General features: G+C 42.9%; 1 protein-coding gene across 1 annotated transcript in view; it reads right to left on the bottom strand.

Moving 5' to 3' along the window:
* LOC124772873 (brain-specific angiogenesis inhibitor 1-associated protein 2-like) overlaps positions 1–22,892 on the bottom strand; it is a 591,718-nt gene that overhangs the window by 32,788 nt on the left and 536,038 nt on the right. Inside the window, exons 9-10 of the mRNA XM_047249356.1 lie at positions 19,666–19,800; positions 15,587–15,689 (exon numbers count right to left, since the gene is read on the bottom strand). Coding sequence (XP_047105312.1) covers positions 15,587–15,689; positions 19,666–19,800 — 238 coding nt within the window. The remainder of the gene's footprint in view (positions 1–15,586; positions 15,690–19,665; positions 19,801–22,892) is intronic.

The following is a 22,892-nucleotide window of genomic DNA, read 5'->3' as shown; positions in this document are numbered from 1 at the left end:
ATGCGGTAAAGTTACACGATAGGCTGTTTAGCGAAAGCAACCGTCTAGATCACTTAATATATGTCTTTCTTTATGACTCTGTTTCGGCCACCGCCATCATCAGATCAATACGTAGCGCTTGTAAAAGAACGTTTACTGACAGTAACTATAAAACATATGCCTTAGCAAGGCTGAGTGACGCCCCACTAATCCAGGTCGTATACGTGGTTAGCATTCGTCTTTTGTTACGGAGGCGTAGCGCCGTATAACGATCCTGCCTTGGAGGCGGTTAAGTGGGAGATGTGTCTCAGAGCTGGAGAGTGACAGACGGTGATACGAGACTGGACGCGGACGTAGTTTATGTATCAGCCGATAGAGGACAATATTGGATAGCAAGACTGTGATTTTTGGTTCGATTGTGGCCACTAGAGTGAACTAAAGTAATACAATATTTTTCATAAACTATTCTAGTATTTATGTCTTTTTGTGTATGTAAAATGTTATAAATGTGTTTTAGCAGTATGAATGATGCGTGAGTGTGTTTTAAGGTTGTTATTGTTGTCGGGGTGGCCGAGCGGTTCTAGGCGCTACAGTTTGGAACCGCGGTGCTGCTACGGTCGCAGGTTCGAATCCTGCCTCGGGCATGGATGTGTGTGATGTCCTTAGGTTAGTTAGGTTTAAGTAGTTCTAAGCTCTAGGGGACTGATGTCCACAGCAGTTGAGTCCCATAGTGCTCAGAGCCATTTGAACCTACATCCTTCTCAATGTGCTTAGTGTATTCATCTCTTGGTCTCCCTCTACGATTTTTACCCTCCGCGCTGCCCTCCAATGCTAAATTTGTGATCCCTTCATGCCTCAGAACATGTCCTACCAACCAGTCCCTTCTTCTTGTCAAATTGTGCCACAAATTCCTCTTCTCCCCAATTCTATTCAAAACCTCTTCATTAGTTATGTGATCTACCCATCTAATCTTCAGCATTCTTCTGTAGCACCATCTTTCAAAAGCTTCTATTCTCTTCTTGTCCACACTATTTATCGTCCATGTTTCACTTCCATACATGGCTACACTCCATACAAATACTTTCAGAAACGACTTCCTGACACGTCTATACTCGATGTTAACAAATTTCTCTTCTTCAGAAACGCTTTCCTTGCCATTGCCAGTCTACATCTTATATCCTCTCTAATTCGACCATCATCAGTTATTTTGCTCCCCAAATAGCAAAACTCCTTTACTACTTTAAGTGTCTCATTTCCTAATCGAATTCTCTCAGCATCACCCGACTTAATTCGACTACATTACATTATCCTCGTTTTGCTTTTGTTGATGTTCATCTTATATCCTCCTTTCAAGACACTGTCCATTCCGTTCAACTGCTCTTCCAAGTAGTGGAATTTAGTGTGGGAACATTTCGAAGAAGTATGGATATGGACAAAGGGGATTTTTGTAGAATAGATTTGTAAAGTAAGTTTGTGGTAAAGGGAAAGTTAATTTAGGTATAAATAACAATAGTAAATAACTTTATGCATAAGCAAAACTTCAACATATTAGATAATTACTTCGGTAAAAAGTGCAGTCGTTAGGTTTCCTATTTTGTGATTAGTTATCAATGAAAAGCGCGGACTGACACGGGAAAATGTTGTTTTTCTATTGCTGGTTGAGTAAACTGACCAATGGTAAAGCAATATTCTTCACACGCCTCTCTCTGCTGGGAGAGAAGACTTAGAGTATTCTAGAGAAGAGTGGAAGCCCAGCCAGGAAACAGTTCGGACGTGTGTAGTAGTAGTTCCGATGGAAACGATAAGTTGCCGGATCTAGCACTGTTTGAATCATCAAAGTGTTGGAAAGTGACGGCATAATTATTCCGATGGGCGTATAGAAATTTCGGAATTTTTAAGTGAATTTTGTGACGAGAAAAGATATATATTCCGCGTGGCGTATTGAGCAGGTCTGTGGCTAAAAACTGTGACTGCATTTGGTACCGACAGACTTAATATCTGGCGAGTATTATCAATCAAAAACAATCAGTATTTTTGTAGCTATTACGTTTTCGGGAAATGCAACACCATAAACTTCCTAACGTGAGTGAAAGGGATTATGAGTGACTGTGTTAAGACTAGCACGGGCTTGGCAGTGATACTTGTTCACCTAAGTTTCAGAATGTATTAATTGAGGACAAAATTTCCAACCTTTCATTTGTATGAAAACTTTCTCCCGAAACGTAAATTAGTGACTTAAATTGCAGCCTGGTTCACGTCGAAGTACAGTAGGTTTCGCTCGGCTTTCATACTGATGATCTGCTGGGACAATGTTCACAGCTAGGTGCAGGTCCGTCGTAAAGGGACGGAAAGAACCGCGCCGCCGCAGTTACTGACACGAAACGTCGTTTCAAGCGTTCTAAGATTTGATGTGATGGTGGCGGCAGCCGGAAAGACGTTATAAATAAAGACAAATGTTAAGTGACCAAAAGGCTTTGCACACTAAATATCCACAATTATCATGGGCTGATTATTTTGTTTACCCAACCATACTACTATACTATAACGAGCGATCAAAACGTTTCCATTTGAGGGCGTTGCAGCAGCGTTATATGCAACATAACGCGAGTATGATGCAGGTAAATAAACACCGACATGTAGCAAGGGATTAGTGTGGCATTCACGTCTTTCCGGTGTGTGTGAGGTAAACGCGAAAACGTGAACCGTAGCGGAGTTATTACCATATGCGTCCAAACGGGACCAACACGCCGTTAATTTTCCATACCTGCCGAAAGACATACGCCGGTAGAAATCCATTGGAGAATGAAGAATGTGTCCAAAACCGCCATTCTCGAATGGTGCATCAAGGCGTGTTGCTGCCTCGTATTAAAGGACGTCCCTACATGACCAATGTCGTAACGCAGATGTTACGCCAACTTAAGTGCGAGACCCTCGAGCGCCCGAGCTATAGTCATGATTTCTCCTCACACGATTATCAAGCAGACAGTCTCTTAAGGCCTTGAAGTGTCGATGATTACTGTCAGACGAGGATGTGCAGCAGGAAGTTACAGATTCCTTCATGTAGCACGACACTGTGCTTTTCCAAACGATATCTTCAACCTACTGCGTCGATGGGATGATAGCTTCAACGGACACGGCGCTTTTACCTAACTGGCATAGCGATGCCGGACCATTTCTCTTGCGAACGGAAGCCTTTCGATCGTCCCTTGACTTGATTTTAACAGGGAAGCTAAAACAGCTTAGGTCCAACACGCCACTGCTCGCACCGAAACTAAGTTTATTGTGCGGTATCGCTCCCTGCCTATCTAGTAAAGCCAACCAATGCCCTTAAATAGTGCAAGGAGCCCCTCTACCAGTTTTTTGTATCAGACACAATTTATTCAGGTCTAGTTGTCCCGAAGATTCTATATCTTTTACTCTCCAATTGCATGCATTCGAAGATTAGGTGTGATGCAGTATCTTCACCCTCATCACAGATCCTACATTTAGGGTCCTCTTCCGTTGTACCCATTGTGTGTAGGTGTTTTTTGAAATTCCCATGGCCGGTCATCAGTCCAGTCATGTGTTTGATCTCTTTCCTGTTCAATCCCAGGATTACAGAGCTTCTTTTAAAACATGGCTTAGGTATCATTACCTTATCATGTTTTTGTTTATGGACATTGGTCCAATATCCTACGTGCTGTTTCCTAAGCCAGTACCGTAATTCTAATTTGATCATAGCCTTGGAGATTGACAGGACAGGTTCATGTCCAAAAAATGAAGTTGTTACCCCCATCCTAGCCAATCTGTCGGCTTGTTCATTGCCACAGATCCCTGAGTGGCCAGGGACCCACACTTGGTTTTACCTATTGCTTCCCCCTAGTTCCACCAGAGCCCTGTGGCATTCTGCAACAATCTTAGATCTTGTTGCACGAGCTGCCAATGATTTCAGGGCTACCTGGCTGTCTGAATAGATGTAGATGCTACAGTCCTTGTAGCACCTACGTGTATTCTCCTCCACACATGCCCTGATTGCAGTAACTGCAGTTTGGAATACAGAGGCCATTTTCCCTAGAGAGATGCTGCCCTCCAGTCTTGGCTGAACCCCGTACACCCCTGCCTCAACGGCTTGGTCTATTTTCGACCCATCAGTGAACCGAACGATGTCCCCCGTACGGTGTCGAACTGTTTTCTCCCACTGCTCCCTGCTTGCAATTATTATGTTGTAAGGCTTGTCGAAGCAGTTGGGAGTTATTATATAGTCGGCAGGCATTGCCCCAGCCATTCCTGTATTTACCTCACTCATTATGTAGTGAGTGATTCTGGAAATCCGAATGAGACCCAATTTTTGCCACTTTTAAGTCTATGTGCCCCAGCATACATAAAGATGAAAGTAACTCTGTCTCTTGCCTATGACGACTAAATAGCTGAGCTTACTTCGAGGAAATCTGGTAAGGAAATAGCTTTATGCATAGTAAAAACGTAGGCTAGTTTATAAAGTGTGCAGTACAAGGTATTTATCGATTTCAAGAATGTAACGCGAATCAGAAGAAATATTTACTTTTTGAAACAGCTATTTACTCTTTTATCTTTGAACTGTATCATATTTCTAGAAATGCTTTTGCTGGTTGATAACATGATTTACATAATACGATTTAAAATAATCAATACGATGCGTATACAGCCCTCGAAGCATTTAATCAATAGTAATATTGTTGAATGGGATAGTATTTCTATTGCGTTTTCACGACTAAACCGCTGAACCAATTTCAGTGAAATTTAGAATGGAGATAGCTAGACCCTAAGGGAGAAAATAGGCTACCTTAGAAAGTAGGGAAAAAGGGCCATTGAGAGAGTGAAGCAAGGATTGGAGCGTCTCCTATTACACAGTGGACGTAAACCATGTCCAAAAAATTCTAAATTTGTTGAATAACGTACACGTTATATAACAACAGCTACTCGAATAGCACGATGGTGAGATATACGTTTCTCCCCATGCCCCTCCGCAAGCACCACCACTGACAAGGGGAGGCCGCCAATTGTGAAATTCAGATTCGATTCATATTGCGCATAATAAAAGCTCATGGCCAGAGGTGTAATGTGGCAAAGCACCAAGATGCACTTCTCAGCCGTTGTCGAGAAAATCGACAGTTAAAAGAAACCGTTGCGGTGAAATACTCTCTACGATTAGTAATTTTCCACACCGTCGTGGCGCAGCGGTAAGCGCTCGGGTTTGTAATCCGAAGGTCGCCGGATCGAATCTCGCACCATGCAACTTTCTTTTTTAGTATTTGTTTCTTGTAATTCAATATATATATATTTCCCGGCAATCAGTTGCAACAATTACGCATATAATAAGTTGTTGAAAGTCGTTTCTCGTGGGAAAACTGGCGACTTCGAACATCATTATGTTTTCCGCAAACAAAGTTGTATTTGACAAATGTTATTAATTGTCTTCATAATGTTAACCACGTATAGTTAACGGAAGACGTAGAAACGATATTCCGAAACGAATACGTATAGCGAAAGTCAAACTTTCGAATTAGAATAGAGACCCCACGAGCACAAATTTACTGTGGCAGGTATGAAATATAAACTCCGTTACTCGCTCGTTACACTTGAAGGACAGATGTTGAATGGGCCGAAACGAGCCGCCGCATAACAGCGTAGTTGGCTGCTAACTTCGAAAGAAGGTAGATGCGGTCCCTAGCGCAACTTATAACATCGTCGGAAATCAGTGCGGACGGGAGAGCTTTGGTACACCCTGTTAAAAAAACGGAAAAATGGAGGCGGTGCAATTGGAGAGCGATCCGCCTTCACCAACATGCATAAGCAATTCATTACTAGTTTATATATATATATATTTGAATTACAAAAAAATAATAATAAAAGAAATTGCATGGCGCGAGATTCAATCCGGCGACCTTCGGATTACGAACCCGAGCGCTTACCGCTGCGCCACGACGCTGTAGAAAACTATTAATCGTAGAGACTATTTCACCGCAGCGGTTTCTTTTAACTGTCGATTTTCTCGACAACGGCTGAGAAGTGCATCTTGGTGCTTTGCCACATTACACCTCTGGCCATGAGCTTTTATTATGCGCAGTATGAATCGAATCTGAATCTCACAATTGGCGGCCTCCCCTTGTGAGCAGCGACACTGCGTGTGCTGCGGCGTCATGCTTTGGGGCAGTGCGGCCGGGGGAGAGAGGGGGAGGGGTTGGTGAGGGGGGCGAGGAGGATGAGGAGGGGGAAGGGGTCACCCACCACGAGCTGTGCTAGCAGGAACAGACATGAGGGGAATGCCTGACTGTACCGCTCGTATGCACGTGTAACTCCCCATCACTCGTCATAACAGAAGTACTTAGGGCAGCCTTGGGTAACAGCTCGTATATGATAAACGTTAATAATGTTTATGGTCATCAAAACAATAGATTTAATTAATTGTACTATGCTGCAAGGGCTATGCTCAATCTACAGCATACGAATTTGCGTAGTTGCATTACTTGTTTCAAGATTTGTCACATGGCAATCATGATTGCCTTTCCGTGTCTCGATGTCGGATGGAACTCTAGCTCATTGCTTATATATCAGCGTGTTATATATTCATGAAGCTGATCTCAATGCTGTTATACAGGGGTATACAGCTGTGCCTGCCTACAGGTTGCTGCGAATACATAGAAAGAAAGATCCTTTATCATTTAGCTACAATATAGCAGGTCAGAAACTGGAAGCAGTTAATTCGATAAATTATCTGGGACTAGGCATTAGGAGTGATTTAAAACGGAATGATATAAAGTTGATCGTTGGTAAAGCAGATGCCATACTGAGATTCATTGGGAGAATCCTAAGGAAATGCAATCCGAAAACAAAGGAAGTAGGTTACAGTACACTTGTTCGCCCACTGCTTGAATATTGCTCGCCAGTGTGGGATCCTTACGAGATAGGATTGATAGAAGAGATAGAGAAGATCCAACGGAGAGCAGCCCGCTTCTTTAAAGAATCATTTAGTAAACGCGAAAGCGTTATGGAGATGATAGATAAACTCCAGTGGAAGACTGCAGGAGAGACGCTCAGTAGCTCACTACGGGCTTTTGTTGAAGTTTCGAGATCATACCTTCACCGAGGAGTCAAGCAGTATATTGCTCCCTCCTACGTATATCTCGCGAAGAGACCATGAGGATAAAATCAGAGAGATTAGAGCCCACTCAGAGGCATACCGACAATCTTTCTTTCCACGAACAATACGAGACTGGAATAGAAGGGAGAACCGATAGAGGTACTCAAAGTAACCTCCGCCACACACCGTAAGGTAGCTTGCGGAGTATGGATGTAGATGTAGATGTAGGTTTTATGCAACACCCAATACCTACAAACATCACATGCAAATTTTCGTGTTCTCCCGCTCGCTAGGCGCAAATTATTAGTCGTACAGAAAAAATGAACAGGAACTTTTGGAGCAAATTTAATGTGGTTAAATTTTGTACTGGGATATGTTTTGCTGGAGACCACGGTTTTCGAGTTATTCAAGGACTACCCGTAGGGTCTTCTTGAATAATTCGAAACTATGGCCTCTAGCGTAAAAGTATCTGAGACAAAATTTAACTGCATTAAATTTTGTACAGAAAAGTCCTGTTCATTTTCTCTGTAGGACCAACAGCATTCGCGGAGCGAGCTAGAGAATATGGAAATTTGCCCTTGGTATTTGAAGCCATTGCAGGTTGCATGAAACCGATAGGTTCGGGCAGCTGAATCACATTGTGTGGTGTCACCGCCAGACACCACACTTGCTAGGTGGTAGCTTTAAATCGGCCGCGGTCCATTAGTACATGTCGGACCCGCGTGTCGCCACTGTGTGATCGCAGACCGAGCGCCACCACAAGGCAGGTCTCGAGATACGGACTAGCACTCGCCCCAGTTGTACGGACGACGTAGCTAGCGATGCACACTGACGAAGCCTCGCTCATTTGCAGAGCAGATAGTTAGAATAGCCTTCAGCTAAGTCAATGGCTACGACCTAGCAAGGCGCCAGTAGTAACATTGCATGTATCTAAAGAGTCTCACTTGTATCGCCACAATCTCCAGATGTACCAAAAGGATGGATTAAAGTTAAGTATTCCAGAAGCTACGTAGTTTTCTTTATAGCATTCATTACGTATCCTGTTTCAGACCACCACGCCATCCTGCTTTAGCTTAGCGTGTGCCTTTCGGCTTCCTCTCATTGTGTCTAGGCTGTCTTGTCTAGACACAACACATTGTATGCAGGGTGTTCGGAAATTCTTCAAGGACTTTTAGAGAGGAGTGGGTATATAATATTTTGAATAGGAACCCCTGTCCGGAAACAGGGTAGTCATGATGAGGAGTTGTTCCGTCGGACTGGCTGAAGCAATTTTACTTTTGTCCTACCTCTCTGACTTGGTTCGGGCTTCGTTCACGTGTCTGTGAGTGTTAGAGAAACACGGTTGAGTACACGTTTCCAGAATACACCGACACCACCCATCTGAACAGCGAAGCTCATGTTAATGGAAAAGCTGCTCTTCGTCCTCCACAAGATCCGACTCCACGGCATACCCTCTCCGCCACGCAGCTTCTTCGAGAAAGGGTACCTTCAACTTCAGCAGGCTTGACTGTGGTGCACCAAGGAGACCCCGCACACCCGAAATGGAAGAGACCGTACGACATCACGATGAAGAGAATCCGTCAATGAGAACACGAACTATTTCTTTGGCTATTAATGAGTGGAACTGTAAAACAAATGACGCAGTGGGTCATAACTAATCTTCTTCTTCTCCTTCTCCTCAGCGGTCACAGGCCCTGTAGACCACGCGGTGCATCAACTATCTGCTTCCACAGCCGTCTATCTCTCGCAGCCTCTCTCCACCCTATGGAAATTCCCAATGCTGCCATGTCCTTCTCTACGTCATCTTTCCACCTTGTACGAAGTCGGCCCAATGGTGTTGTTGTATGGAGAGTTCCTTCAAACGCTTTCTTGGTGATTCTGTTGTTTTCCATTCTAGTCAAAGGTCCAGCCCACTGAAGTCTCCCACTTTTTAATTTCTGCATGATTATGCGTTACTTCATTAGCTGATAAATTTCATTGTTCTTTCGAATTCTCCACACGACATTCTCCAAAACATGTCCCTAGATTTTTGTCATTACTTTTCTTTCGAAAACATTCAGTTTTTCTATTTCATTCTTTGTAAGCGTCCAGCTTTCTGAACCGTACAGTACTATGGGGCAGATAATAGTGTTGCGTATATTCATCTTTATGGTGATTGACAAAGCTTTACTTTTGAGTGTATTGCTTAGTGAAATGGTTCAAATGGCTCTGAGCACCATGGGACTTATCATCTGTGGTCATCAGTCGCCTACGACTTAGAAATACTCAAACCTAACTAACCTAAGAACATCACACACATCCATGCCCGAGGCAGGATTCGAACCTGCGACCGTAGTGGTCAAGCGGTTCCAGACTGAAGCGCCTAGAACCGCACGGCCACACCGGCCGGCTTCCTTAGTGAGTAGAGATATCTTGACCCTGAGGCTATTCTTTCGTTTATATCCATTGTTATGATATTTTTGCTGTTCAAACGTGATCCAAGGTTTTTAAACTGAAGAACTTTTCTGAATTTACACTCCTGGAAATTGAAATAAGAACACCGTGAATTCATTGTCCCAGGAAGGGGAAACTTTATTGACACATTCCTGGGGTCAGATACATCACATGATCACACTGACAGAACCACAGGCACATAGACACAGGCAACAGAGCATGCACAATGTCGGCACTAGTACAGTGTATATCAACCTTTCGCAGCAATGCAGGCTGCTATTCTCCCATGGAGACGATCGTAGAGATGCTGGATGTAGTCCTGTGGAACGGCTTGCCATGCCATTTCCACCTGGCGCCTCAGTTGGACCAGCGTTCGTGCTGGACGTGCAGACCGCGTGAGACGACGCTTCATCCAGTCCCAAACATGCTCAATGGGGGACAGATCCGGAGATCTTGCTGGCCAGGGTAGTTGACTTACACCTTCTAGAGCACGTTGGGTGGCACGGGATACATGCGGACGTGCATTGTCCTGTTGGAACAGCAAGTTCCCTTGCCGGTCTAGGAATGGTAGAACGATGGGTTCGATGACGTTTTGGATGTACCGTGCACTATTCAGTGTCCCCTCGACGATCACCAGTGGTGTACGGCCAGTGTAGGAGATCGCTCCCCACACCATGATGCCGGGTGTTGGCCCTGTGTGCCTCGGTCGTATGCAGTCCTGATTGTGGCGCTCACCTGCACGGCGCCAAACACGCATACGACCATCATTGGCACCAAGGCAGAAGCGACTCTCATCGCTGAAGACGACACGTCTCCATTCGTCCCTCCATTCACGCCTGTCGCGACACCACTGGAGGCGGGCTGTACGATGTTGGGGCGTGAGCGGAAGACGGCCTAACGGTGTGCGGGACCGTAGCCCAGCTTCATGGAGACGGTTGCGAATGGTCCTCGCCGATACCCCAGGAGCAACAGTGTCACTAATTTGCTGGGAAGTGGCGGTGCGGTCCCCTACGGCACTGCGTAGGATCCTACGGTCTTGACGTGCATCCGTGCGTCGCTGCGGTCCGGTCCCAGGTCGACGGGCACGTGCACCTTCCGCCGACCACTGGCGACAACATCGATGTACTGTGGAGACCTCACGCCCCACGTGTTGAGTAATTCGGCGGTACGTCCACCCGGCCTCCCGCATGCCCACTATACGCCCTCGCTCAAAGTCCATCAACTGCACATACGGTTCACGTCCACGCTGTCGCGGCATGCTACCAGTGTTAAAGACTGCGATGGAGCTCCGTATGCCACGGCAAACTGGCTGACACTGACGGCGGCGGTGCACAAATGCTGCGCAGCTAGCGCCATTCGACAGCCAACACCGCGGTTCCTGGTGTGTCCGCTGTGCCGTGCGTGTGATCATTGCTTGTACAGCCCTCTCGCAGTGTCCGGAGCAAGTATGGTGGGTCTGACACACCGGTGTCAATGTGTTCTTGTTTCCATTTCCAGGAGTGTAGAATGTTGGTCAATTTAAAAGTAAAGATTTGGGTTTATGACTAGATCTATTTCCATATATTCTGTTTTCTCTTGGTTAATCAAAAGTCCCATTTTGCTGGCATTGCGCCGGAGAGATCTGTACTTGTCTTTCAGTTCTTCTTCAGTTTCACTCAGCAACACTCTATCATCTGCATAAGCCAGGAATTTTACTTCACTGTGTTCGAATCGGAGACCATTGTATAGATGTAGATTGCTCTCCCGAAACACTTTCTCTAATGCAAGGTTGAAGAGGACACACGAAAGAGCGTCTCCTTGTCGTAAGCCTACAGTAATTGGAAAGGCGGGGATGTGGATCCTCTGAGGTTCACTGCTGCCTGGGAGCCACCCACGCACAGTTGTATCATCCTAATGATTTTACTTGGTGTACTAAATTGTCGTAATGCGTTGTACAGGCTACTTCTGCGGATGCTGTCATAGGCACGCTGGAAGTCAATGAAGAGACAGTGGATGTTTTTGTTGAATTCCCAGTATTTCTCAAAGATCTGTCGTATAGTAAACAAATTATCAGTTGTGGAACGGTTTGTTCGAAATCCAGCCTGGTAATGTTGAATAATATTTTCTGCGCAAGGTTTAAGGTTTTCCAGAATGATCATTGACAGGATTTTGTATGTTATGTTCAGCAAACTGATACCTCTATAATTTCCACATTCCATTCTCTTTCCTTTCTTGTGTGTGGGACAAATTATTGCAGTTTTCCAATATTCAGGCAGTGTTTCAGTTTTCCATACCATTGTGATAAGGTCATAATTTCTTTGTGTAGCTTGCTTCCGTTCTCTTTTAAGTCTCTGCTGATATGTGGTCATCGCCTGCTGCCTTGTTGTTTTTCAACTTTTGAGTGGTGTGGATCGCTTCCTGTTCTGTGATTCTACATTCGTCATTATTAATGCTGTTACTCGCAGACATTGCGTAATTGAAGTTTATGTGCGGATCAGTGGAATTTAACATTTCTGAGAAATACTCTGTCCATCTTTCGAGGATATCTTCCAGCTGTGTTGGCATATTTTGATTTTTATCTTTTATGAATAGGTTTTCACTTTGATAACCTGTCTTACTTTTCTTTGTTTACTGAAACAACTTCTTTGAGTTTCTATTCTTACTTTCCACTTCTATAGTTCCTAGGACTCCAGATAGGCACTTGCTTTTCTCTGTTGGTAGAACTCTTGTTGTTTCTCTCTCCTGTCCTCACTCTCCTTATAATGCAGTCACAGCATCCTGGCTTCTTTCCCTTTCTCGACTGTTACCGAATCAGTTACATAAATATACGGTCGCATTGTCAACAAAATGGTCGTATCACGGAAACGGTCCGTTTCCGCACATGAGTTCCAGTTCGGAGTGTTATCTACCCACACCCCTCTGCAAGTCCTAGAAGTTTGAAACGAGAATCTACGAAGAGTCTGTATAAAGTAAAACTTCAAGAAAAAGATTGTACGAAAATCCTCACTGCCTTCTGATGGAAGGCCTAGACCAGAAACTAATTACAGCAAGATAAATCATTAAAAAAATGTGTATAGCTACAGTTTTTTTTCTTCAGTTGTATTAACCAGGCAGTATTTTTCGACGTGGGACTCGATGCTGGACCTGGAACGGCAGCGCACGGAAGTGAGTGATAGTTTTTGACGATGTACTCATTTCAATCTCACTTCAATAACTCGGCTGCAATTAGACCAACAGGCGTCGTAAAAAGAAGAAAAAACGGAGAGAGAAAGAGAGGAGAGACTGAATTTTATGACAGTGCTACTTCCAGGAGTGTTAGTACTCCAGTATTACAGAAGAATTTCTCTAATACCTGGAAGGTGGGAGGTGAGGAACGCGGTTTAGTAAAGCAGTGAGGATGGGTCGTGTGTCTTGTTTGGAAATCACAGTCGGTTCGGCAACTGCCCGTGAATGACAGTGGTCCCAGCTTCGAGTCTCCGTCCGGTGCACAGTTTTAATGTGCCACAAAGTTTCAAATTAGTGCACACTCTAGTGCACAGTGAAAGTTCATTCTTGAGTGTGTATGTTGCAACACACGCCGAGCTTCAAGCATGTAGCTCAAAGGCTCAGAAGCGTAGGTGTCTCTTAATTTTAAAAATTGAAAAATTCGTAGATTTACTAAAACGCGGCTATATGTGTCCTAAATATTACTAGAATATCGGGTGCTAATGTATAGAGCGCAAAATACAGTTAATAATTATAGCGGTATTGCCCTAATGGACCCAAAAATGAGCAGTAAGTCGGCAAATACGAGCAATATAATTGACCTCGGACGCCTGCTTCACTATATGAAGAGCCTGAGTGTGGGTGTTGACTTCGCTGCTGCTTCTGCTGCTGCTGATGGGGATAACGTAACGGAGGTAGACCGAGGTCCACATAACATATGCAAACAGCCAGCGGTACAACGTAGTGGTAATGAAGAACCGAATGGAAGCTAGAATAAACTGAATAAAAATGGACTGTAACGTTACAGCAGTTGCACTACAAGTTACATAAAAAGAGAAAGTAGCAACAAACAACTTGAAAATAAAATTGCAACTAACGTTGTAATTTGTTTCTAGTTAATTACCACATATATATATACCAAACCATAATGTTCAATATTCTGGACACAAAACAAGCAATGGGACTTCAAAAATGGTTCAAATGGCTCTAAGTCTTGGGGACTTAACATCTGAGGTCATCAGTCCCCTGCGGGCGTAACAGCCGCGTGGTTCCGGAGCGCCTAGAACCTCTCGACCACACCGGCCGGCCGCAATAGGGTTGGGTTGTTTGGGGGGAAGAGACCAAACTGCGAGGTCATCGGTTTCATCGGATTAGGGAAGGACGGGGAAGGAAGTCGGCCGTGACCTTTCAAAGGAACCATCCAGGCATTTGCCTGGAGCTATTTAGGGAAATCACGGAAAACCTAAATCGGGATGGCCGGACGCGGGATTGAACAGTCGTCCAGTGTGCTAACAACTGCACCACCTCGCTCGGTCCACGCAATGGGACACAGAGGTACTACTGCAGAAACACTAGCAAGCATAGTGTTCGGCGTTTCCGAGAATCATTTTACACGATAAATGACTGCTCAGTGCATCGAAGACCAGAAGTCTTTAACCGCAATCCAAGAAATAATGATAAGGTACCACAAAAACAATATAGGACCAAGTCAATGGGAATACTTCGAAGAATCACAAGACAATGTTATCCATTTATGCTACAGCTAGAGGCGGCGCCAGCGTAGTTCCGCCGTATTTTACACATGCACAGTGCAGTTCGTTCGAAACGAGTGTGACCGCCTAATCGACGGAACATTAGTCTTTGTTTACACCATTTCGTGCAGTATTTTGTAACATTTGTGAATACGAAATTTAAGATATTTTGTCAAGTGGCTTGTTCTCTGAAAAAATGTCCTTTATGAACCCCAGTACAATGAGCTACAGTGGAGTCGGATTGGGAGATCGATGGAGCCAGACATTGGGACACACTTTCGGAACCAATGCTCAGGAAACCATGGAGAAATGTAGTAACATCACCATGATAGCAGTGGGGAGTGATGAGTGGTGAGGGGGATGAGGGGAGGGGGGAAGCACCCCTGCTGAAAAATGACATCGAGTGGCCATTATATATATATATATATATATATATATATATATATATATATATATATATATATATAATGTGCGTGTGTGTGTGTGTGTGTGTTAGTAAGTACAATCTAAGTTCTGCACCATTTCAGTGCAGTAATGTGTTCATTGTAAATATGTATTATAGTAGTTCTGTTACATATTTATTACCTTATAAATAAAAAAAACTTTTTTTTTTCTAAATTCAGTGCATTAGTCTTTGTAAAATGATTCTCTCATATAGTGTCCATTAAAAAATTATGATCATTCGACTTGGAACCTGTGGAAGGTACATTAGCTTATTTGATTCAGTTGTAAATATTTGTCATTTATTATTGTTTTTCTCACATGTTCTACATCCTGGAGGACCTCCTCACTACGGATCAATTGGAATGAAAGTAAATCTAATCTAATCTAGTCTACCTTGCTGTCTTAAGAGACATTCACTTTAATATTTACATAAGTAAAATTTGGAAATTTGCTGGTCATTAAATAGAAAATTCTCTCAAAAAAATTAAGAAACGACTGATGTTTTTTGTAATTTCTCAGGTATTTTTTCTAGGTTAAATATTACAAATATTTAAGATGTAACAAAATGATTTCGATACGACGTAGATATGGGTAACTGGAATCTGATAAAGACTCTCGTGGATTTTTGTAGTTTTTCTTATTGGTGCTTAGATTAAAAGTATGCATTTTTAAATAGTTGCAGGTACTAGTTGTATCTAGAGACACACACTCTTCCCATCTTCATTTGTAAAGTAATTACCTCTTGAAAAACTACTACATGTCAGCAGTCACTGGAACTGAGTGGATCTGTTCTACTTTATCTGGTTTACAGAAAGGTCTCTGCAAGTTTAACAGTTTCGCACTGACCTCAGAATAGTTTCAAATGTCACTCAAAGTATAGCGTTGTGTGGGAGAGTGCTGGAGACGCGCTGCCTACCTGTCGACGCCGTCCAGCAGCAGTTCTGTGTAGGCCAGCGGGAACCAGCCGGTGCACTGCGTGCGCAGGTTCTCGCCGAACTGCCACCCCTTGTTCCGTTCACCTGCAGGGAATAGCAGAGGAAAGACCAAAGTGGTGAAAATTAGCAAACTTGAAGGTTCCGTTAGAATATCATTGAAAGGATAGACTTTGGAATGAGTGAAATCTTTGAAGCGCTTCACAGGAAGTTAGGTGACAGATAATGGAAGCTATGTGGAGGATATAAGGAGATAGACTGTCGATAGGTAATAGCTTTTTATAAAATGTAGCTTCGAGTATTGGACAGTAAAAAACAATGAGGAAAATACACTGTGCAGACATATTAATGTGACCACCAATCAAAAGCTTGAATAACCATCTTTTGCAGGGAGGACCGCTGCGAGACTTGCAGGAAGAGAGAGAGAGTGAGGTTCTGGAAGGACTCGACAGAAATGTGCAGCCATATCGACTTCAGTGTCGTGGCCAGGTGCGGTAGATTTTCTCAGCAGAGTATCCATGGCGCGAACAACTTGATCGAGGCAGTTCCACAGATTCTCGACTATTTGTAGAAAAAATCTACATAAATGAATTCTAAATTCAACACATTAATCTGTCAAAATAGTAATCTAATTAATATTAATCAATACAATAAAAAATATTTCAACCATATGGTTTAAATCCGGGGAGTTTGGTGGCCAGGGGAGAACGGTAAACTCATCCTAGGTGCTCCTTGAACCGCGTGCTTAGACTGCGAGCTGTGTGGCACGTTGCAGTGTTCTGTTGACAGATGCTCTCGTGCCTAGGAAAAACAAACTACATGTAGGGGTGGTGTAGGACAGATGCATACTCGTTAATCCGCTGTGTCTTCCAGAATGCAAACATTCCCCAGAACATAACGCTTCCTTCTCCGGCCTGGACGCTTCCGACGATAGTTGCAGAGTGTTTGCTTTCAAACGTTTCACGCGTGATTCATGTGAAAAAGACACCTGTCACCGCTCAGTGGACGTCCAGTTCCAGTACGGGCTTGTACATTACAGCCTTCGTCGCCGATGAATAGCGGTCAGAATGGATGCACGAACCAGGTGCCTGCTGCGGAGGTCCGTACACTGCAACGTTGACAAATGGTCGTTGAGGAGACCCTGTTGGTAGCCTCGTGGTTCATCAGAGCGGTCAGTTGCTGTCCGTCTGTACACATTTCCGCAGCCGTCGTTCAGCCCCGTCATCTATGGCCTGCGGTGAACCAGAGGTGCCTCGGCACTGGGTTTGGACAGCGCCATTTTGCCGTGCGTGGTTTACTTTAAGGGGCTCTGGAAAGGCTCAAAATCACGAAAACTCCAATTTTTACTTTTTTGCGTTTTCTGAATCTGCAGACTATTACCTTTTAATAGATATATAATTTATTCAATTCCGAAGACTACAACTATTTTTAAATTTTTTTTGAAATGTGTTCTACATGGGCGTGACCCACTGTGGCGCTGTTACTGCTGTCAAATGGTGTTATTATTAACGTCCGTGTTCATCAGGTACATTTTAGTGATGTGAGATAAAGTATGTGTTGTGGCTAACCTGTGATGGTTCAATATATATCGCTGGTGTGATTGTCGATTGTCTCATGTTTATTTACTCTATCGTTATCTCGAAAATATTCGTAATTAATTCTGTTTCTTGAGTCTCTGTTTTGTTGAAGTATAATAATGAGTAAAAGTAAAGTTATTAGAAATCCTCTGAAGGCTTTTAAGAAAAGGAGAAATGTTGGGAAGCCAAAGGTATGTGTTATTACTGTAAACAATAAAGACGATAACCAAGTGAGTGAACCTAACCTCTCACGTACACCTGCCCATAGCAGCCAAAGTGGGAAAGAAAATACTTCACAGAAGAAGCTTGGTTCAATGAGTGAAAACTATGAATGTTTTATGGGCGAATCGGATGTGAATGAAATATTTGATATGTCGGTTCTGAAAGGAATTTTTTCAAACCGTGTAAGATGTATTCATTGTAGTGCAGTTGGTCTGGAATTCTCCATAATAAAGCACGTAGGACTTGCTAGTGAAATACAACTGAATTGTGATAAGTGTTCATACATGACCACCTTTTGGAACAGTGTTGCAGTAACTGCAACTGAAGAAAATGGTAGCACACAAACACAACAACGAGCGATGCTTGCTTTAGACAAGGAACGCCTTCGGGCTGCAGACAGGGCTGTAAAGAGTCTAGAACTACAAGCAAGAGTAAACAGGAGGAGGAACAAGAGGAAGCTGGAGGAGGAGTTTGCAGAGGATGAAGATAATCCATCCTATGGACCTGGAATGCACTAAAAAGTTAATCCAATCTTTGTCGCTCGATTCCCAAAACTTTTATTTTCTCATACTAATTACATGTTTTCTAAGGATCTTCCAAACATATTTGTTTCAAACTTTCAGTAAATGTTACACAGTACCTTCTGCATAATTTAACACAGCCTTTTTCCAAAAAGCTGTATATTTTTGAATATATAAATAAAAAATTGCAAAAAAGTTGTGGATTTTCATTACAATTGAAAAAAAATCATCTTTAATAACTGAACAAAAATTTTGTAAAATCCCTGTGTTAAGTTGTAGCCCATATTCCAATAAATAATCTGTAAAAAGTTCAACTTCCTACCTCAAATACTTTGTGAGGAAAGATGTAATTTATAAGCGTTATTTTAACATTGCAAGTATAGGGCGTTCCGGAGCCCCTTAACCACGGCGGCACGCGAACAGCTTACAAGCTTTGCCGTTCCGGAAATGCTTCCACCCTTGGATCGAAAGCCAGATAAATCGCTCGGTTTCTGCGTCACGGCAACGACTGCACTGTTTTCCACACCCCGCAGACATGCTTTACGTACTCTCCCCTGCTAGTGTTTCACTTGCCGTCTTTGAATGGTTACTTCACATTGAAGTCGAACGTAGGTGGTGGTGACATTAATAAGACTGGACTGTGTATTTGGACAGTTCTGAAATGCAGTTGTGGAGAAAAATGTTAAAAAGTCAAATAGACTGGCAAAATGACGAATGAAGGAGTACTCCAAAGAAGTGGAGAGGAGATAAAAGTGAAGGAAATTAGTTAGAGAAACGGATGGAACATGTACTACAAAGAAATTCCTCGTGACGAAGAATCAGTGACGATGCAGAATGAGATGGACAGGAAGAAGGTTGCCGAATGACAAAAAAGGACTATCAAGTTGGCAGCATTTGAAGCCATTTTGACTATTTTTCGACCCCGACTGTCTCAAGAAATGTGTAAAGGTGTTTTAAATTACCGCTACCAGTCACAAACTCTGTTAAGTATTGTATGACTTATTGTATGACTTATTGTATGACTTATTTATTTAGCGACATGTTTCGAAGGAATACCTCATCTGCAGGCTAAATGGCACGTCTTGTTATCATGCAGAAGACATGTAAACATCTGGCTCCACATAGATCGACAATCGATAGTCTAATCGAAACCAGCTGTATTTCGACCGCCATCATGTCTACCGCACTACAGATTTGTTTCGGTGTTTCCAAGTTACTGTTACGTCAGTGAAAATTTGTAAACAGTGACCAAGAAAGCCAAGAGAGCCACGGAAATGTAAACACCTCAACGCATCACAAAGAGACTGCCACGCCAGAAGAACAAAGTGAGTGACCGTTAGAAAACATTCGAATGGAAACATCAGTCCAGCTTCCAAAGTGGCATCGCTTCTTACTATGGTTTCTCTTCATGTACAGGATAACCACAGCGTTTATGTAAAGACTATGTAACATCAGTATCACCCCATTGTAAAATCGTTTTTGTAATGCCATTTAGCCTGAAGATGAGGTATTCCTTCGAAACATATCGCTAAATAAATAAGTCATACATTAGTTAGCAAAGTTTGTGACGTAGCGGTAATTTAAAAAACCTTTACATAAGTTAGCAGCAGACTAAAGAAGAAGTACAGGACAGAGCAAAGTGGAGAACATTTTGTAAGGCAGATAATACCTAAGAAGAAGATTAAGTATATTTATTTATCGTCTATTGGCGGGACTGTGCTGCTGGAGCTGAGGCACACTCACCTATGAGGGCGATGAGGTCGCCCTCCAGGAAGCTGAGCTGGTTGTCGCCGCTGGAGAGGTAGGCGTACAGCGCCCGCGCCAGCTGGTTGTCCCAGCCAGACGCCACTGCCATGGACTTGGGTCGCGGCTCCGGCTCTGTGCACAAAAAGGTAGGCACTGTACCACCACGTCATGTCTCTACATCTACATCTACTCGTTTCGGTGTCTGGTGGAGGGTGCTTCGTGCACCACCACCAGTACTGTTCTTTCCTTTTCCATTCGCGATTGGTGTGTGTCCCTCTAGCTTCGTGTGTAACTGTCTGTCTAGAAATCCACATGTCCACGGCTAGATATTGGCCAGGACACGCCGTTCGGGATGTTCGGCGTGCAAGTGCAAGTCTCTTTATTTGACGACACTTTGGCGACTTGCGGGCCATGTTAATGTTTCCTGTCACTTACCGCATATTTCATCATCATCGTCATCATAATCATCATTCTCTACATTTACGGATTAGGTTAAAGGAACTTGTTCCGTCTTCAGCTTCTCAGCTCCACTGTTTCATGGGCCAACCCATGTACCTAACGGCTCTGTGTATATATTGTAAAGCTTTATGAAATACTAGCTGATACACGCAGTTGAGCTTGCGTATCAGTAAAATGAAATGAAATATGCCTTTGGCCATGTTAGCCAGGAGACGCCGTTCAGCATGTTCGCCGAGCAAGTGCAAATCTCTTTATTTGACGGCACCACGGAGACTTGCGTGCCGGTGATGATACCGTGATGAAAACACACACACACACACACACACACACACACACACACACACACACAGACACACAGACACACACACACACACACACAGTCCTGAATGGTGAAAATCCGACCTGGGCGGGAATGGAACCCTGGACTCTGTGAGCGAGGATGGAAAATGCTAACCACATCACGAGCTGTCAGAAGTTTTCTTGCTATGAGTGATCACAAAAGTACTAAAATAAAGCGTCGACCTTCTAAAATTATTAAATAATGTTAAACAGACGAAGAAAGAAAGTGTAGTTCGGTGCAGCACATATTTTACAATATTTGTACGTGCAACAACGTCAGCTGTTTGTTGCCCGTGACTGTGCTCGCATCTCAACCTCATTGAAAGGCTGCCACATTGTACGTGTAAAACACAAGGTTTCTCTGCTTGTCTAACAGCATTTGAATGAAGACGGCGTTGTGTGTCTTCAAGGGTCTCAGAAGCTGTAAGGACTGCGTGACACTCAGTGGCTGAAATGCTAGGAGCATCTTTGAATCAAAGGCGTTGTTGATTGTACAACGACTGTGTTCATTACGGTGAATCATATTTATGTAGGAAAATCAAGCAGTTAGGCGTTTTCGCAAATATGATAAATTTCAAAAGACAAAGAGTAAATAGCTTCTTCAGCAAGTGATTATTGTTCAATACTTTACGTCATATTCTTCAAATCAATAAATATCTCGTACTGCACAATTTCTAAAGTAGCCTGTGTTCTTCTTCGACGTTCAAGCTACCTCCAAGCCAAATTCCATCAAAATCGATTCAGCGGTTTAGTGGTGAAAACCTAACAGGCAGAGCTACTTTCGCATTCACTGGTATAATACTGATATGGATCTGTCTTATTCCATTCCGTTTAAATGTTCTTGCCATTTCTAGATAAATGTGGCGAGTTCTTTTTCTTTCAGTTGTTGGAAATATTTTAAACTCATTTCTAACAGCTTCGCCTCTTAAACTATCTTCTGCTTTACATTCTTTAACTGATCTTTTGGATTTCATTTCGACGTAACTATCCGACTTACGGCATAGAATTCCACTTGTGTTTCTTTGCTTGTGTTTTTGTTTAATGTTTTTTATTGTTCCACAAAAATCCTGAAATTTTGCTGTCTTATTGTTTGTATCTTTATCATAACCATAGGTTTTCAGCCCAGGTAGTTAAAATGACTTACTTACTTGATTCTTTTCTTTACTGTCGCTATTTATGAACGCATTGTAGTTTTCTACAGATATTTTGAAATTATAATTTTGACCATTTAGCTTTAATTCTCATTTGCGATATGCCATAGCCTCTATCTGAAACACTCTTCCTAAATTTTCGGCCGGCCGAAGTGGCCGTGCGGTTAAAGGCGCTGCAGTCTGGAACCGCAAGACCGCTACGGTCGCAGGTTCGAATCCTGCCTCGGGCATGGATGTTTGTGATGTCCTTAGGTTAGTTAGGTTTAACTAGTTCTAAGTTCTAGGGGACTAATGACCTCAGCAGTTGAGTCCCATAGTGCTCAGAGCCATTTGAACCATTTGAACCTAAATTTTCCTTATTATTATTATTATTTGTTCACTAATTTTTCATGGTATTGATATAATGGTGACGATTTAAATAACAAGATATCATTAGGTTAATTATATTGTGCAAGAAACCGAAAATCTGTTTGGCGGTTTTCAACTGAGCGAAGGATGCCATTTTAGGTTCTGTGGGCTCTTCAGTCAGTTTTGGGACAACGCCGGTGTCCGATATTACCAAACGGACGATGTGTACCGATTTGTGTTTGCGCATGGCATTTATATCACCCGCCTGGGTTCTGAATATTACCTTCTTTTTAATGCTGTTTCTTTTGTAAATTATGAGTGTTGGTTAAAGCTATGTCTGTGAGAGGAAGCAAGCTTTCTCAGTTCCATCGATTGTGTTACATCATGCCCATTACAAAGGATTGGTTTGTCCATTATCATGCCGATTATCATCACTATTATTGTTAACTTTTAACTACTACATCGCTAATTATTGCCCTACAAGTGAAATTAATTGAATTGCTTTTAGCTTAAGTAACTTAAACTAGTTCAAACCATCTTGAACTTAAGTACCTTGGAGGATACACCCCCACCCCCCCCTGCCCCCATCCGGCTGATATCTAATTAAAAAGCAGAATGGTAGTCGTAGACACACTGTAATTTATCTGACGGGAGCAACGATTTAGATTTACAGCTTTGATCAGATAAAGACGGAAAGGATACGCAATATCTACGATCACACGTCCTCTTCACCGCTGTCTCTTAACATCTGAATTCTACAGATTCTTCAAAACCGTTCTTCAGTATCATTATTTCTGTTTAAAATATATTTATTTAACCGTGATACAGAAGTTGTCTGCCTATGAAACGCTGACATAATTAATACATAGACGGAAGACCCTCTTTCGATCAGATTATGTAAGAAAATTGAACTAAAATCAAACATTC

This window comes from Schistocerca piceifrons, chromosome 2 (genome assembly GCF_021461385.2).
Source record: "Schistocerca piceifrons isolate TAMUIC-IGC-003096 chromosome 2, iqSchPice1.1, whole genome shotgun sequence".
NCBI classification, from domain to species: Eukaryota; Metazoa; Arthropoda; class Insecta; order Orthoptera; family Acrididae; genus Schistocerca; species Schistocerca piceifrons.
This window is presented reverse-complemented; position numbering and strand designations above follow the sequence as displayed.